The 16,729-nt window shown below is 42.7% G+C and overlaps 3 protein-coding genes across 7 annotated transcripts; 1 reads left to right on the top strand and 2 right to left on the bottom strand.

Annotated features, from left to right (window-relative positions):
* Positions 1–371: 371 nt before the first annotated feature.
* Positions 372–5,373, top strand: siae (sialic acid acetylesterase). Its single transcript, XM_047035793.1, has 10 exons — positions 372–619; positions 1,117–1,275; positions 1,643–1,800; positions 1,912–2,050; positions 2,301–2,484; positions 2,678–2,796; positions 3,170–3,303; positions 3,835–3,989; positions 4,126–4,312; positions 4,437–5,373. Exons 1-10 carry the CDS (start codon positions 562–564, stop codon positions 4,734–4,736), a joined length of 1,593 nt encoding a protein of 530 aa, XP_046891749.1. The 5' UTR covers positions 372–561; the 3' UTR covers positions 4,737–5,373.
* tbrg1 (transforming growth factor beta regulator 1) lies at positions 5,281–10,567 on the bottom strand. Of its 5 annotated transcripts, none has more exons than XM_047035787.1 (15): positions 10,288–10,567; positions 9,889–10,061; positions 9,649–9,706; positions 9,347–9,429; positions 9,159–9,195; positions 8,749–8,829; positions 8,116–8,352; positions 7,870–7,940; positions 7,512–7,735; positions 7,219–7,358; positions 6,782–6,928; positions 6,595–6,692; positions 6,402–6,515; positions 6,093–6,241; positions 5,281–5,851 (listed from the first exon to the last, which is right to left on the bottom strand). In XM_047035787.1, the coding sequence occupies exons 1-15, from the start codon at positions 10,369–10,371 to the stop codon at positions 5,775–5,777; spliced, it is 1,773 nt and encodes a 590-aa protein (XP_046891743.1). In that variant the 5' UTR covers positions 10,372–10,567; the 3' UTR covers positions 5,281–5,774. The 5 variants fall into 5 exon arrangements, with proteins under 5 accessions (XP_046891743.1, XP_046891747.1, XP_046891744.1 ...); XM_047035791.1 differs by having other exon boundaries at positions 6,097–6,241; XM_047035788.1 differs by having other exon boundaries at positions 6,402–6,512.
* A 3,051-nt stretch (positions 10,568–13,618) lies between these two features.
* LOC124478325 (collagenase 3-like) lies at positions 13,619–16,616 on the bottom strand. Its single transcript, XM_047036574.1, has 10 exons — positions 16,409–16,616; positions 15,987–16,231; positions 15,666–15,814; positions 15,464–15,589; positions 15,215–15,376; positions 14,898–15,084; positions 14,653–14,783; positions 14,363–14,528; positions 14,164–14,267; positions 13,619–13,995 (listed from the first exon to the last, which is right to left on the bottom strand). The coding sequence occupies exons 1-10, from the start codon at positions 16,544–16,546 to the stop codon at positions 13,892–13,894; spliced, it is 1,512 nt and encodes a 503-aa protein (XP_046892530.1). The 5' UTR covers positions 16,547–16,616; the 3' UTR covers positions 13,619–13,891.
* Between the last annotated feature and the right edge of the window lie 113 nt (positions 16,617–16,729).

Raw genomic sequence — 16,729 nt, 5'->3', positions numbered from 1 at the left:
AGCCGGCATCAAGCCGGCTGATACAAAATCCTTATAACCCGGCATGGGGATTCAGGAAATCTAGTTTATATTACAACCAAGTAAAATAAAAAAGTGTACTATGTTAATAGTTTTTCAAAAAATATATTTCAAGCCTATTTAGGCTATTTAATTTGGACATACGGGTTTTTGTAATGTTCGAATTAGAGGGAAATCCCAATTTGATGACCTGGTAAAAATTTAAATTCTGTAAAAATAATTCGTCAAAGAATGTTAAAATTATTTTTACAATCGATGGTAAAAATGTAGGCTACGTAATATGCATTGAAAGCAGCAATGTTCGGGAAGTCAAATGTTTTCCTGTTGGCAGCTCTGTTTGTCCCAACGCAGCAGTAGTAGTGTAGGTTGATAGGTAGAAATGCGGTAGTAAAATCATGTTGAGATTACAGGTTTGGACACTTATGGTTCCAGATAGGAGTCTAAGAACCGTTCAAAATGTAAATTATCAGAATTATCTCATCAGGATAACATGTAATAGGGCGTTTATAAAAGCTTTTTGACTCTTGGTTGTTCGCGGATACAATGTCTCTGTTCATATATGTGTGTTTTCTCTCTCTTTGGGGAACAGTGTACGCCTCAGGTAAGTAAACTATACCAAAAACACAACTTTAACATTGAATAGAATTCGAGAAAACGTTGCCAACCGGACTATTCTGTGCAATGGAAACTGCTGTGTTGACAACTTGTATAGCTTTGCTCATTATTGCAACAAAGCAAACCACCGGTAGACACAAATTAACCCATGCCACAGGTTAATTATAACATACAGCTCTGGAAAAGAAGAGCACTGCTACTTTTTATGTCCTTTCCAAATAATTAGGTAAGGAAATCCTGAGTGAGGAACAGAAGGGTTCAACTTGCAGTGGCCTCTTAAACCTTCTGTTCTTCACTCAAAATGTTCCTTCTCAACGTTTCTGGAAAGGAAAGAAAAAGGTGCAGTGGTCTCTTTTTTTATTTTTTACAAAGATGCATATCATACCTGTATGATTTGTCTCACTTCTCTTTTTTCCATTGAGAGTGATATACCATAATCTGAATGAATTGTCGTCATGAAATGATCAACATCTTGTTTTCCAGACTTGTTTCGCTTTGCCTCCTATTATGGAGATCATATGGTTCTACAGAAGAGCCCAGAAAGCGCTGTGTTATGGGGCTATGGGCCAGATGCAGCCATGATCTTTGTCTCTGTGACAGGACCATTCACACATAAACCCCCGCCAACCACGGTCTCTAACGGTGAGCAATGGGATCGGCACAATGTCTATACCAATACACACAATCAGGAGGCTGATATTGAAGCTGTAGCTGAACAATGTCATTTGTAGAGTAAAACTTAATTGTAAACCTCATGATACTAGGCTACTAGTCCCAATTAAGAAGAAAGGGACTCTTTAAAAAAATGCTTATGGAGGTTTCAAGTTAAATAGAAAAGAATAACGTTCCTGTTGACAGAGCTGGAATTTATTTTCTTTTGGCAGTCGTTATATGTTAGACACATAATGTACAAATCCACATCACTGTGTAACACTGTGATATTGTAGTTTCTATTCGCTGTGCCTGTAATTGATCAGTATGGGTTACATCCACTGGTATTTCTTGACAGGGATCTGGAAGGTGAGTCTAGACCCAGTGGGAGCTGGGGGCCCCTATAATGTGACTGTGTTTCTGAAGAACGGCTACAGCATTACCCTAACAGATGTACTGTTCGGTGACGTCTGGCTGTGTGGAGGCCAGAGCAACATGGCTTTCACGACTTCCCAGGTGATTTGATGAGCGGTGGTTGTGACTTGGGGGATTTAATGTTGGTTTTCAACAACGGTTTTCCATATATTCATTGTGATTGACTGTGTGAGTTTATACCATTGTTTGTAGGTGTTTAATGCTTCCTCTGAGCTGGCACTGGCCTCTAAGTACCCCCAGGTGAGGGTTTTCATGGCTGCACTGGAGCAAAGCAACACCGAGCTGACGGACTTGGCTGGAGTCACTGTACCCTGGTCAGTTCCCACACCAGGTAAGAACAGAATCGAATACCAACACTTCCCTCATCAATCATTCCTTCATTTTTCTTCCAGTAAAGTAGAATTACTACTTAGCAGCCATGTAATTATCAATGATCAACCAGTCGGTCAACACAACATCATCTAATAGTCAATATTTTCCCACGTAGCCTTTTGAAATAGTAGTTCAATTCACTGGCTGTCAAAATCAAAATATAATTGATGGTGTTGTTGATTGCCGTCATCTTTCCCTCTCTTGAGCAGAACTGCTTGGCGGTGGGAACTTCACCCACTTCTCTGCAGTGTGCTGGTTGTTTGGCCGCTACTTGTACAAGACCCTGAGGTACCCTGTTGGCCTGGTGGAGTCCTGCTGGGGGGGTACACCTGTAGAGGCCTGGTCCTCACCGCGGGCTCTGCACCAGTGTGGCCTGGACCGGGCCAGTGATGGGTAGGCATATAGAATAGTTTCCCCTATGTGTGCTGTACCATATTTAAAGCTACAATAATCAAGCTTCAAACTCCATTGCAACATGAGCTGATAGTATCCATTTTGGGGTATATTCATAAACAAGAATGAACAGATGAAGGATCTTTATGTTCTGCAGTTATTTGAATGTAACCTGATCATATGATGTCCCCAGCATCCCCGTGTCAGAGGACACTGTTATGTTACAGTCTTTGTGGAGGAGCTCTGTGTTGTGGAACGCCATGATCCACCCACTTCTCAACATGACCCTAAAAGGAGCCATCTGGTATCAAGGTTAGAATGAAAAAAAACGTGGTTCTGTACAGCTTGGGAAAAAGAGAGTAAATGCCCTCGCACACTGAGTGCGAATGCGTTTTTTTTCGCAATCGTCAGCCTCAACATTCGGTGGCTCTGAATTTAAAAAAAACTATCAAAATGCTGGCTATGGATGCGAAAACGCAGAAAATCGAACCAGATCAGAACTTTTTTTTGACGGACAAAAGTTTCGGTGTGTAAGTGCAATTGACATAATGTGGTGAGGTCGTATTTATTTTTTAAGGTCCAGGTACATTTCGGATACAAATTTCGGACTCGGTGTGCAATGGCCTTAACATAGTAAAGCAGGAGGCAGGTTCAGTTTTCAACAGTGCAGTTTTGTTTTTGGTAGGTGAGGCCAATACTCAGTATCACCAAGAACACTACTCCTGTGCCTTCCCCACCATGATCTATGACTGGAGGATGTCCTTTCACCAGAGCTCTGGGGGACAGACTGCCGCAGACTTCCCCTTTGGGTTTGTTCAGGTTAGGACATCACACAGCCTGAAACACATTCCTGTTAAACGCCATTTAGTCAAATGTTACCCTTTACCAGCTTAGTGATGTTCCCAGCCTTTCTCCGCTGCAGCTAATAGCATTGATTCCTTTGAATGTACACCAGTAGATCAGTTAAAGGTAGGGTAGGTAAGTTTTTGTGAACCTTGTAATTTTGGATTGAGTAAAAAAATATTCAAACCAAAATATTCCACCGCTTCCTTTTAAAGCCACTTCCCTCAAAACACATGCCTGACTACTGCTGGGAGGCAGGTAGGTAGGTAGACAGACAAGTAGCCCGTCCAGTCCTTGCATTTGGTCCAAATTTGATTGTGTTTATTACATTCCTGCAACGCCCACAGATACCCGATATGACAGTCAAACCTTTAGATGTATGCCATCAGGATATATCAGCAAATATGACAAGTGATTCTCAACAATAATACCTACCCTGCCTTTAATATAAAAGGTGATACTATAAACAGATGATACAAAGAGCCTGACTTTTCTCTCATTCCCCAGCTGTCAACGTACAGAAAGAGCTCCACACATGAAGGCTTCCCATCCATTCGCTGGCAACAGACTGCAGACTATGGCTTTGCTCCCAACCCCCGGATGAAGAGGACCTTTATGGCTGTGGCCATGGATCTGCCTGATGAAACATCCCCCTGGGGCAGGTGTGACATGAAAGAAAAGCAATTGTTAAAACATATACACACTGTATGCTATTTTATTGAGCTTTTTCCCCCCCAGTATTTGATAGGATTGTTGTGCGTTCACCATTGGCTTAGCAACATAACCCATGTGTTCCAGTATACATCCCAGAGACAAGCAGGATGTTAGCATGCGACTGACCCTGGGAGCCAGAGCAGTGGCCTATGGGGAGAGGGAGGTCTCATTCCAGGGGCCCTTCCCTAACCAGGTCCTGGTCCAGGATACAAATGTCAACGTTACCTATGATCAGAGAGTCTCTGTTAATTCATCAAAAGACATATTTGAGGTGAGTGTGACGCTATAATGCTACTGTGCCACTGTCAAACTGGCTTTTTGAACCGTTGCGTAGTCTCAAATAATTACTCTTTTGGTTGAAAGTGTTATTAAAAGACCTCTCATTTCCCCACTAGATTTGCTGCTCAGTGCTGAAGGCACCCTGTTGGTCTTTTTCCAACTGGGTTCCAGCTCCCATCATTCAGTGGGACAGGACGTCAGTGCAGTTGTCTACCACCAACTGCCAATCCACAAACAATGTGGCTGGCCTACGTTACGCCTGGAGGGACTGGCCCTGCGACTTCAAGGCCTGTCCCATTTACACTGCTGATGGGGTGTTACCCGCACCACCCTTCACTCTCAACCGCTGGCCATTCCAAAGCATGAACAGTGACGTCTACCCTTCTTCCGAGCTATGGACTATTCCACCCAAATAGAGGAAACAGAAGTTGCAGTGTTGTGAACTAAGAATCAAGCTCTGAGAGGTGTGGAACTGCCTGTGACTTCCTGCGTATTTTGATTGCACTGCGAAAATTGTTTACAGTCCATTGTGTTATGAATTACTTTTACATTTGAAACTAATCGATTCCAATTGAACTAAAGATTGCTATTTATTTTTTTATGAAAAAAGACTGATAAGCGACACTCATTAATGACCGTTAACCGACAAGTTACATTTTGGGGAATATGTGTCTGTGACCCATAAAAAAATACCAATACAACAACAAAAATCCCATGGGTTTATTAAGTAAATAGTAGTAAAACTATAGTTGCAAAAAACAACAGATTTCTAACAAATTGACATTGTATTGATTTGACTAGGGAAGGTGAAAAATTACTGAATCTAGCAAAATTGTTGCCAAATTGTCAACACGGTTTAACCAACAGTATTAATCGGGAAACATTCGGTTAACGGTTAACTATGAGCGTCCCTAAATCAAACCCATAATTAAATCTTTATTATTGTGATTATTAGGAAAATGTAACAAGATTATTTTTATTTAAATGTTCAAACAGACCAGGAGCTCTTAAAGTTGTTCAATAAATCAACTGTCACAGAAGTGCCAACTTTAACACATTTACAACTTTACTTGTACATCAAAAAACCCAGCAGAGGGCGCTACAATTGGAAAACAACTTTCATTTGCTGGTCATTTCCTACAAGGAAACTTCTTTCTGTCCTTCTTGCAGGGTGCAAATTACAGGGGGGTTTCCTAATTAAGATTTGGATCCCCCCATAAGAGATAAAAACAACAGGTCGGGGGGCTCGATTACACACCCTGGAGAAGAAATTGACCCCCCCCCGATTGTCATTGTATAATTCACACCTGTGCCTCCTTGGTGTCATGTAGGTTATAATGAATGTTAATTTCAGTTCCAAAACAGTAGTCCAGTAACTCTTCCTTTGAAACAAGGTCTGTATAGTCTCTCTATTTGAGGGTTCTTCAACGCTTGTGGTGTTTTTGGAGGGCATCTTAGGAACTGAAGTAAGAGGTAGAAGGTGAGCTCAGGAGATGCTGACGAGAGGAACTGGGACATTTTGGAGTTGAACCTGGGGATGAAAAGATTTATTGAACCCAGTGTGACGTACAGTTACAGTAGAGTTAGTCTTGAAGCAAATGCAATCAGCTTTCATGTTTTGTGGATGGGCGATAAGTATACAACTGGCTTCTATGCTATTGACTTACAATTTGTTTTTCATGATACTAGCATGCAGGTGTCTTAAGAGTTATACATTTTCCATGACAGCAAGTGGATGAAAAGCCCAATCTACATGAGTCATGTAATGTCACCTGCCATGCTGTGGTCTGTCTTCACACTTTCATCGATGGTCTGGTGCCTCTGGTACGCCTCAAAATTGACTGAGGCATCATCTTCTGATAGGCTGTGTGGAACCTGCCCGTCACCGGGGCGACACACCTCGAAGCGTATCCATTGGTAACTGTGGAGGGGACACACCACCAGGCACGGTTAGGTCATGTGACTATTCTTCAGCAGAATGTGTATTACACAAACAAACATGTTGTGGATAAGGAGTATGTTGAGGTTCAGTAGCAAAAAAAAGTAAAAATTGAGTGAAAAAGTAAGTGGGCGGCACTTACTTGACGCACTTGCGTGCTCCAGGACAGCTCTGGATCAGATTCTGGATTGTGGGATGGGAAAAGCCGAAAAAATCTGCCCCTGACGGCATAATGGGGTTGACAGACTTTGACCTACTGAAAGAGAGATTCGATGAACTGCAGAGTACGGTGAAGTAGGGAAACTCAAAAACTTAAACTTGGAGAGAACCCAAACCTCATCACTCCAATGGCCTTCAGAAGGTTTGAGTGGCAGGTCAGGGCAGAAGAGGCAACTATGGCATTTTGAGGGTCATCTTCAGGCACAATCTCAAACTGGGGGACGACAACAAAAATAAACAGATTGGCTGCCAACATCATTGCACTGTGTGTGCAGAGCTGTGTGTGTGTGTGTATTTACAGACCTGTGGTCCTGCACCCCCATCTTTGATTTGACAGGTGAAGAGGCACTGCTGATCGGGGTTCTTCATACTGGCAAACACACGGGTACTGCAAAAGCCCACCGGGTAGATGGCACACTGGTCATGGAACAACATCCTATCCGGAATGATCTGGGAGAGAGACACGAAGGACATACAATACATTCATAATGTGGGCTACGTTCAACAGCCTAAGACAGCTGCCTGTCACCTCTCCTTTGCTAGCGTGTGAAGGGCTGGACAGTTTAGTTCTTAACAGGGCTGAACATTCAGTTCAGCAAACGCAGCCCTTTTGAGAATGATGATGGACAGAACACAAATTCACATTCACTCAAATCTCCCCCCAAATAACAAAAAGGGAAGGTGTTACATGTTCAGGCGTGCACAGAGTCGAGACCGGCGAGCAGAGCTGAGACACTGACCTCCCCCAGGCTGTACACGGTCAGACCCCCCAGCACGATAGGGAAGACGGGCCGCCCAGATGAGTCCAGAGAAATGGGCTGGACTAGCTTACGGGAACCCCCGTCGCCAAGCTTACGCTTCTTACCCATCTTTTTAGAAACTACAGCAAAAATAATTAAGATTCGATTGTTATGAGAGGCTACCTGTGGTATTTGAGGGGGTTATTTAAGTGAATTTGGATGTAAAGTCTATACTACAGGGTGATAAAGTACCCAGTTTATACGGGCTGAAATGAAAAGAAACCCCTACTCGCCTTCCTCTTTTCCGTTCTCCCTCCCTCGTTCTTTTCTCTCCTTCTTGGGCTTTTTTGGGAGACCATCGTCTCCCCCTGACGTGCTGGGGTGCCCTCCAGGCAGGACAGAGCCCCCAGGGGGCCCACCACTGAAACTAGCCAGGGTGTGAGAGCTGGTACTGGGGGCAGTCTGGATATCCCCATCAGACAGAGACTGGTACTGCAACAAGGTTTTCAGTAAGAACCTAAAAACAGATCAGGAAGAGGAATGTGAGTCAACAAACAATCCTGTCCCTCATCTGGTGATACAGGAAATACTTCTGTTTATTAGTGTGGAAAACCTCAGTTAAGGTGATCCTGTGAGCACTGCCCTGCTAACCTGCGTTCCTCTTTTGCCCGAACAAACTTCTCCTCCAGGTGGGCGACTTCGTCGCAGAGTGCTGCATTCTCCTGTGGGTTTTCAAATCACATTTGTCCACTGACTGAACTGTTAAGCTAAGGATACCCCTATGCTGTTTTTCTATCAATCTCAATCAGTTACCCTCCACATATTTCACACAACTTGAAAGTGTAACATTCCATACCTAAACGAAACAATTATAGCTCAAAGTTGTTCTCGACTTACAAATATCATGGCCCGTGCAGCTTTACGAAGTCTGAGGTACTTTTGTCGATACTTCTCGTTCTGGTTCTTCCGTGGGCTTTTCTTGGCTCTGGGCCTGGGCTCAGAAGAGCCTGTAGGTGAAGGGAAAGGGGGCAAGGAGGCTGCAGAACCTGAGCTGGAAAAGGCCGTCTGGGGAGGAGAGCCCAGAAAAGACTGGGTGCTGAAGGCCTGTAAAGCCTGTTGCCTCTCGTCATCCGTCTAGGAAGAGACCAAAGTGAGAGAATGAAAGAATGACCCAACTGGTGAGTTCCCAATTCTATAAACCAGGGGGGTCCTACAATCCACTTAGAAATCTGTAATGATAATGCATACAATGACAATGTTTTGTGCATGAGATGGCAAATAACTGAAATGAGGTATAAATAAAGTTTAAATAAGTATAGCTAATATTGGCATAAAAGAACAAACAACATCAACCCCTAAGGTTAAATTGACTGCTCATTGTTCACTTTTGTGTTTGGTTTAGACACGTGTTCTCAATGTCTGATTGCCTACTTGGCACCAATAAAGAAGTTCCATTGAGTTGAAGAAATTATGGGACATGGCTCATCAAAAATAACTTTCTCCTGTCATCTATGTGAGATGAGAACTTACCAGCAGTGCAAAGACTCCATTTCTGTTCTCAATCCTCTTGAATCTCCTGCTCCCTTTCTGTGTCTGTAACATAGTGGGACTCTGAGGCCAGGTTTAATGTTGGGAATAAAAAACCCTGATCAGAGCTAAAAGTTGGGCTGGGTCTTAAAGGTAAATGCAGTTGTGCCATTTGGGTGTATCACTTTTACGTTTTGCAGTTTTAATGCAGACAGTGATGTCTCTTTCAACAGAAACGGGGGGGGGGGGGGGGAGGGGGGTCTAAGAAGAAAGAGGAAAATATGTATGGAAAAAGTACGAAAATAACTTGAGGGAGTTTTAATGAATAACATGTAACTGATTTCATAAACCAAAAATGGAGATGAAACCACTTTGGCCTTGTCGAAAACAATGGTTTGAATCCAGGTACCTACCTCTCGATACATAACAGCTTCAAGGCTTGATTTGGCACTGTTAGAAGCAAAACAAACCACAAATTAACAACAGTTTGAAATGTTTTGTTAAATTATTGTTTAATAATTCGTTTTATATATGACAATTCAAAAATGTTGAATAAAGTTGGTGAAAATGGAAGCTCAAAAAGAGAAATTCTCTTCTGTACTTGGATTGAACTAATCCCCGATCGATGATCCTCTGTTTTATCTCTTTAATGTGCATGGGACGCCCAGCTTCCTCCAAGACAATCTTAACAAAACGGAAGACAACTAATCATGCAGTGCATGGTTGGTTTCTGGGCAGTTCTGTCTGCATACCCTATGTGAAGCCCTCTATGGCAATGCTTATAAAATGGGCTATACAATTCTTTTTTTGCAACGAATAACAAAAAAGTAACTGAAAACTTTTGTAGGGTATTATATGGTGCATTGTACAACCGGTAATATGTTGGAGAGGCTGATTTTCTACCTGTGCTGCATCCAACCACGTGAGGTTGGGTTTGTCTGCAACATCGGTGGGTGCATCACTGCAGATAGATGAAGCACATAGTTATCATAAGATGGTTAAATGAGACCTGTCACCTGACCTGGTAATATCTACTGTGATACATTTTTAATATTCAAGCATTTTTACACTGGCATTTTTACAATTTGTACATGTATGCAAGATGACAGCAACTGTATAACACGGGACACAAAGCTTATCTACGTTTCCAGAGTTTCTGAAGTTCCTGACAGACTAGCCATGCTGTCCAAGGCAGGGAAGAGTGAGTAGTTTCCCTGTCCATCCGGCTCCATCTCTGATTCAAAGTTTGAGAGTGTGTTCAGAGGGTCCATAGGGGAGAGAGGGGTGTCCGTGGTCTGGTTACTGCTGGACGACGGCTAAAACAATAAAGAGGTAATATGAAGAAGGAATACGGGTTTTAGTTTGCAACCTCGCTATCATGAGCTGGTCAATACCGTTTGGGCTAGCTACCAAGCTAGGTACAATATTACCGATTAATTTAGCTAATTATCACATCCAATTACATGTTCTACTAATAATATATGTCGTTTGATTTGAGCTATTTGTGTCAAATCAAAATGCTAATATATTGCTGAAACATACCCCACTCTTTTCAATTCGTGTTCGGGTTTGTTCTTTTCCGTGAATCATCGGGGAACCGTGAAGCACTTCTTCGCTTGTGTCCATTGCATTATTCACTTAGAGAAAGACGTGACGACGAGCTAGCAAACAAACATGCTTTTCTTGTGTGTGTGCTTTATCTATATTTGCCGCGCATTTATTTGCTTTCAGTATGAAAACACTCCTCTCCAATCGATCGTGTTTTGATTTTGCTGTCGGAACTATGAAACTGCATTTGGCTCGGAATTGTAAGGAGAACGTACACACCGGATATCCTGTCTGCCATGTATACGTAATCAGATGCCGGCCGGACGCAATGAGAAGGGTCCAAATGCAGTTTGTTTGATTCTCGAACCTGGCTCATACTACTAGCTTTTTCATAGAAGAATTTTTCCCGATTTTTGCTAAGTTTGAAACCAATCCGAAATGGGTAAACTAGCAACCCATTTATTTGCTTAGTCAACGAAAGTTGCCTGCAAATGTGCTGGCGGATACTAACAGGGCACGAGCACAAAAGTTCACATTGGCCGATAGCCGATTTACATGAGCTCTCGGAGCTAGGGAAAAAAAGAGCCACTGTTTAAAGCGAGACAGGAAGACACGGAAGTGGAAAGATGGCCGCGTCCAGTCTCGCGCTCTCGCTTGCCTCACTGCGCCACTTAGCACCTTTTATAGAAATGAATGGGGACGCCATCTTGGAAGACAAAAGTAGCTTACTCTTGTTACATTAACTCAATGGCTGTGTCTACTACCGCGCACTTGTGCACTTCGAGCACTGACTTTCAGTGCTTAGGGCGCTTCACTCACAAAACCAGAATAATTCAGTGCACTGAAAGTACCAGGATGGCGCACTGCAAACGGTCCAAAAAAACAGTGTACAACGATGGACACTACTCGCCCTAAACGGGCGCCATCTTGGCTACGTAGCGGAAAAGGAGGAGCCCTTTCGGCAGCTTTTTCCACGTAAGTGGAGAAGCGCGTTCATTTTGGCAGGTTTTGCGGGTGTGGCGTCCGTCACTTACACCAAGTGTTTAAGTAGCAGTGTTCCATTTGAGACAGCACTTATCAGCGACAGAGTGCACTGAATATGTAAGTGCACTGTTTTGCAGGGCACTGTATTGCAGTGTACTTCATAAAGTGCGCGGTAGTAGACACAGCCTATGAGTCAAACGTCCGCACATGGCGGCCATCTTGCTACAGTCAACTCGCTCACCCATAACATCTTGTTGGTGCTACATGTACTTTTTAAATGACTGTTATTTGCCCAATTTTCAACCGATTTTGAAACGGTTTGGTTTGTTATCCACTGCCACTGCATACTTCTAATCTATATAAAAAAATAAAGAATTATTCCTAAGTATGCTTTACGATGCTTTCGGGAAATGCAGCGATTATTGGTCATTTAACGTAAGAGTCTTAGCCTGACGTTGTCATACTCATAATTCTAGTCAGAATATGAGTCTGAAAACTCTCCGTTGGGCTGTGACTACGGGGCGTGTTTCAGCCGAACTCGTAAAACAAATGCCTCCTACGTACTTCCGCTCAATTTGGATTTTGCTTCTGTACTAGGTCTGGGATGTCGGTTCTGAAGTCGGTTTCCAGAAACACATTTTTTGTAGGTCTAATCAGCGAACAGAGGGAGTGGCTGAGAACGATGACGTTAATGTCGTGCACTTGTTTGAGTAGTTCAGTAATGGCGGCGGAGAAAGATGCGAGCGAAACTATTCTGCGGTTGTGGCAACGCTGCCGAATATAGGTTAAAGCCGGAGCAAAGAACATTCCTTGCTGAGTTTTGTTGGTGGCCATGATGTTGTGGCCCTCCTCCCCACGGGGTTCGGGAAAAGTTTGATTTTCCAGCTACGGCAGCTAGCTCGGTTTCAGTAGTGGTGAAGGAGTTGGCTAAGGCGAACGCTTGCGATTGGTTATGGCAAATCAGAGTGGCTCTGGGCGGATCCAATAGTTTTAAACTTCAACAGAGGACCCGCCTTGAAGTTAACGTTTGTCAATCGAGAGATCCCAGACCTAGCCTGACGTTGTCATACTCATAATTCTAGTCAGAATATGAGTCTGAGAACTCTCCGTTGGGCTTTGACTACGGGGCCTGTTTCAAACGAGCCTGGAAAACAAATGCCTCTTCGCTCAATTGGATAGATCTACAACCAATCAGAGCAACAGAGTATGTGACATATGTCAAGCACCTCATAGTTGTTGACAACAGAACTAAACTGAGAGGCAGCTAAATCTTTACTGACTAAACTGCAAGCAGACTTGAAGTATGCTTGAAGAATGAATACAAACGATTTTTGCCTGTGTTGTAAAATTAATTTAAGGGTAGGGGAAGTACTTGTTCACACGTCAACCTTTTTGAGCGAAACAATAAAGGGCAATGCATATACGAACAAGTTCTCCGTTTAGGATTACAACTCCACAAAAGAAAAGGAGAAACCACAATGGCCACTGGGTTTTCATTGTGTCCCATCTTCTTCGCGACCATCGGGCCAGCTGATAAATTAAACTTTTACCGAATCCCGTAGGAAGGACTGCAAAAACATATTTTCCATCGACAAATGCCTTGATCGCGTCTCTCTGTTCCTCTTTCAAAATTAATGCGCTGTCGATGTCTTCTAAAACAGACTCGATGGCAGAATCATAACATCCCAGATCTCCAGCGGTAGCCATGTTTGTTCAAAACGAATTCAACTTAAGCGCTCTTTTGTGTCGTGGGTGATTACGTTACTGTTGATCATCTGTCCATCATCGTATAAAGCCCGCCCTGGCAATTTCATTGGTTCGCCCAGATTCTGGTTTTCTGTAGTTGGTCCCCAATACGAGACCCTCCAGACCCAACTTCCCGACCAAATTTTTTTTGTGGCGGGGAGAAATTGGGCTGGCAGCCAGGCTATCCCAGACCCTCTGTACAAATGAAATTTACGAGGGTCTGGTTAGGACCAGGCTACAATACGAGACCCTCCAGACCCAACTTCCCGACCAAATATTTTTGTGGGCGGGGAGAAGTTGGGCTGGCAGCCAGGCTATAAGAGTCTAAAACCAACCTTCAAACTACGAAACATCGAATTGGAAGAACGAAGTGACTTTGCAAAAGAAACTGAACGAATAAGAGTGAGCACTACACAAATAAATAAACAATGAATGAACATCTACTACAGAAATAAATAAACAATGAATGAACATCTAATGAACATGTAACAATGAGATGCATTTTAATTATCTATTTTTCTCAATCACACACACGTAGGCCTACTCAAATGGGCTACACACTTCAAGCACTGCTGATACGAGCTCTTGTTGGTGCCTAAAGAACAGTAAAAACTGAAGAACTTGATATCTGATATTTATTTACCATGTGGTATATTGAGCATTTGAAAATTAAGACACACAAAGAACAAGATATCCAATATTTTAGTAAACAATGACAATATCACATCTTCCTTGTTATAGGCCATCCAAACACATGTAATGCTTTACATTTGTTGCACATTGTGTTAATGAAGATTAACTAAACAATCTCATATTATTATGGGCCTATGTTAAACTACATTTTGAGGAAAATTAGTGAAACATGTATTTAATAGCAGTTCAGCCAGCCATAGTTTAGGAGGACGCGTATCACTGTCCTTCTGGGAAAAGAGTACTCACTCTGCCTGGGCCCATCAGAGAAATAAAGATACCCTATTGGAGGAAACATTGTTTCAATTCATCAATAAACTGAAATATTTACTGCAGCTGTAGATTTATGTGAGATGATAAGTGAAGGATTTTCAACACCTGTGTTATGTCACTGGGTGGTAACTCAATCTCTCTGCAAATACTGTATGTTGATCACTTTCATTCTCTTACCATAGTTCTCAAAGGCAGCATCCACTTTTGAGCCAATGCCTGGGAAATCCTGAGTTATTAATCTAGGGTATCCAGAATCCATTTCACGTCTGACCTCATTGTAGCTGTAGCACAAACAACCCATAAGCCATCATTTACTTTACATGCAATGTGAATCATAAGTGGCCAATTATTATTATAATGTAATCTAAACGCTCACCTCCAGTATTGGTTGTTCACAAAGAAGAGGGTCTTTTGTGTTGAGAGAACATACACTGATGAATCTATCTTATTGACAGATGATGGGAATCCAAGTGTGGAAATGGGTTTTGGATAGCCCGGGATCATTGTCTTTGCATAGGCCTTTATACCCCAGTACTTATTACCTGTGAAAAAAATAGTGTTTATCATGGTATCTCTGTGTTACGCAATATAGGGCAAAGAACATTTTTAAAAGCACAGATTTTGAGAGTAAGGACATAATTTCGATTTCCATTAACTCAAAATCACCTTCAAAAAGGTATACCACATCCCGATGTTTGACCTCATAGGCAGCATCAACATAGTTAATTTGTGACCATTTGGTGGCCACTTTAGTGAGAGCAATTCCACTGATTTGTGTACTCTTCCTCCAGTAGTACCTAAAATCAGGATGAAACGAAATTCCCAAAAGATTCATTTTCCAAAAGCATAGTTTTAACACAGTTATGACAATGCCAGATGTATTAGAACGAACAATGATTGCCTGAACTCACCCATTTTTGAAGAAGTAAAGGTCTCCCCACATGGAAGTGGCTGCATCAAACACAAGATCCCGGTCGCACTGTTGGTCTTTTGGGTTGGGCCCGGGGCCAGGATTGGGGTCTGGTTCAGTTGGCTCTTCTGGTTCAGGAACCGGAGGCTCTGGTTTGGGTTTTGGCTTAGGATCAGGTGTACGGGTTCCTTGGAGACACACATATCGTAACCTTACATAGCTAATCAGACTCCACGAAGAAACATTTAATTGCGATGTGTGTTTATAAATAGAGTGCTTTTTAAAGCACATCAACGGTGTAGTGGAGGGTTTGATTACCATACAGGGCCTGCACCCCACGCTTATCATCATCGGGAAGCTTGTATCCGTTTGTGTTGACGTACTGATAGGTGGGGAACATTAAAGCCTTCCTGTCTCTGGAGTGATCCAGTCCCAGGGCATGGCCAAACTCATGGGCTGCAACCAGCAATAGATTCACCCCTATAGACAAGATGCATGGGTGGGTGAGCCCAATTTCATTGGAAAAGGTTATGAATGAGATGTTACAGTATGTGGAGACATTCTTACCGTTCTGAGTCAGAGTCCAATATTCATCATCGTCAAAATGTGTGTCTCCACCTTGGCCCTGTCCAGGTGAGTTGGCATGGGCCAAAACTCCACTGGGTCCATCAAAAGGATAAAAGTCCCCATGATCTTAATCGGAATAGGAAGGTGTTTATTTTAGTGATGAGAAAGTGCTTTAAAACTGTTATCTGGATCTCATACATACATCCGCCTTTGAAGAGTATCATGATGTCGGCAGTGCCAGATTCAATCTGTTTGAAATCCAGTGGAATTACGTCACTATACAGCTTGAAGGCCTGAGCTATAGTTAAGTCAACTTGATTCCGGCTCACGTCTCGTGTGTATTCAGTGATTCTTAAAAAAAGTTATTAACAAATCAACCACTGTTACAAGAATACAAATCTCTATCAACAACTGAGATACTCTGAAATATCAGTTCTCAAAGGTCACAAATGCAATACTCTACTTCAGACAAAGGAGACAGCATCCTGGAGTGGGTTAGGGTTAGGAAACGTAGGAAACACACCTGTAAGTAATAGTTCTCTTCTCCCATTTGGGTCTCCCAGGGAAGTGTCCATATCTGCTGATGTCTGACACACCACACCTTGGCTCCTTCATCAACTCGAGGGTTTTCTGATCCAGTCTGCCAGTCACTTCCAGACCAAAGAATGCCTGCATGGCCTCCAAGGTCTGGTTGAACGAGGTCTGGGCTACATTCCGAATGGTCAAATTATTGACCCCGACATCAGTGTAATACTTGGATAGATATTCCTGGAGGGTAAGTGGTCAGTATGATAATTATTGCTAACCAAACCCCATTATTTAACCGTTTATGATAATCATGATTATTTACAATCATGAGTTATCGGTTTTCCGTGACTGGGTAAAAGGGCAGATATTTGTGAATATTAAACAATATTCAGAGACAATATGGTAGAAATACTTTACCTCAGCAAGTGTCTCTTCTGTCACATTTGGGGTTGTGGTGGGAGCTGCTTGACACAGAGAAAAACAGGCTAGAAACAGGATCGTTGTCAGTGTACCCCTCATTTGGAGCCTGTAGAGACTGGAGATTATTTCCCCCATCTCAAGTCACTCTCCTTTAAAGCCTGTCTTTCAGCCTGCAAAGTTCTAGGATATGGATGTCTAGTCATGTGAGAGCCACAGAGTAGTGTTTGTGTTCTTGTGCAAACATGCAAGTATTTGTACAAGCTCCAGTCCAATAGATCACTCACCTCACAACATAACCCCTCTAGTTCCTGGGATGTT

The sequence above is a fragment of the Hypomesus transpacificus genome, chromosome 15 (genome assembly GCF_021917145.1).
Source record: "Hypomesus transpacificus isolate Combined female chromosome 15, fHypTra1, whole genome shotgun sequence".
Taxonomy (NCBI): domain Eukaryota; kingdom Metazoa; phylum Chordata; class Actinopteri; order Osmeriformes; family Osmeridae; genus Hypomesus; species Hypomesus transpacificus.
The sequence above is the reverse complement of the archived record's forward strand: the minus strand, read 5'-3'. Positions and strand labels throughout refer to the sequence as shown.

Excerpts from the sequence above, each read along its gene's own strand:
- siae (XM_047035793.1), top strand. The coding sequence starts at position 562 with ATGTCTCTGTTCATATATGTGTGTTTTCTCTCTCTTTGGGGAACAGTG. Across the intron at positions 1,276-1,642 it reads GCCAACCACGGTCTCTAACG|GGATCTGGAAGGTGAGTCTA; the intron begins GTGAGCAATGGG and ends ATTTCTTGACAG. Across the intron at positions 4,313-4,436 it reads CATCAAAAGACATATTTGAG|ATTTGCTGCTCAGTGCTGAA; the intron begins GTGAGTGTGACG and ends TTTCCCCACTAG.
- tbrg1 (XM_047035787.1), bottom strand. The coding sequence starts at position 10,371 with ATGGACACAAGCGAAGAAGTGCTTCACGGTTCCCCGATGATTCACGGA. Across the intron at positions 8,353-8,748 it reads ATGGAGTCTTTGCACTGCTG|ACGGATGACGAGAGGCAACA; the intron begins GTAAGTTCTCAT and ends GTCTCTTCCTAG. Across the intron at positions 7,736-7,869 it reads CGGGCAAAAGAGGAACGCAG|GTTCTTACTGAAAACCTTGT; the intron begins GTTAGCAGGGCA and ends ATCTGTTTTTAG.
- LOC124478325 (XM_047036574.1), bottom strand. The coding sequence starts at position 16,546 with ATGGGGGAAATAATCTCCAGTCTCTACAGGCTCCAAATGAGGGGTACA. Across the intron at positions 16,232-16,408 it reads CAGAAGAGACACTTGCTGAG|GAATATCTATCCAAGTATTA; the intron begins GTAAAGTATTTC and ends CTTACCCTCCAG. Across the intron at positions 15,815-15,986 it reads AAGAGAACTATTACTTACAG|AATCACTGAATACACACGAG; the intron begins GTGTGTTTCCTA and ends ACTTTTTTTAAG.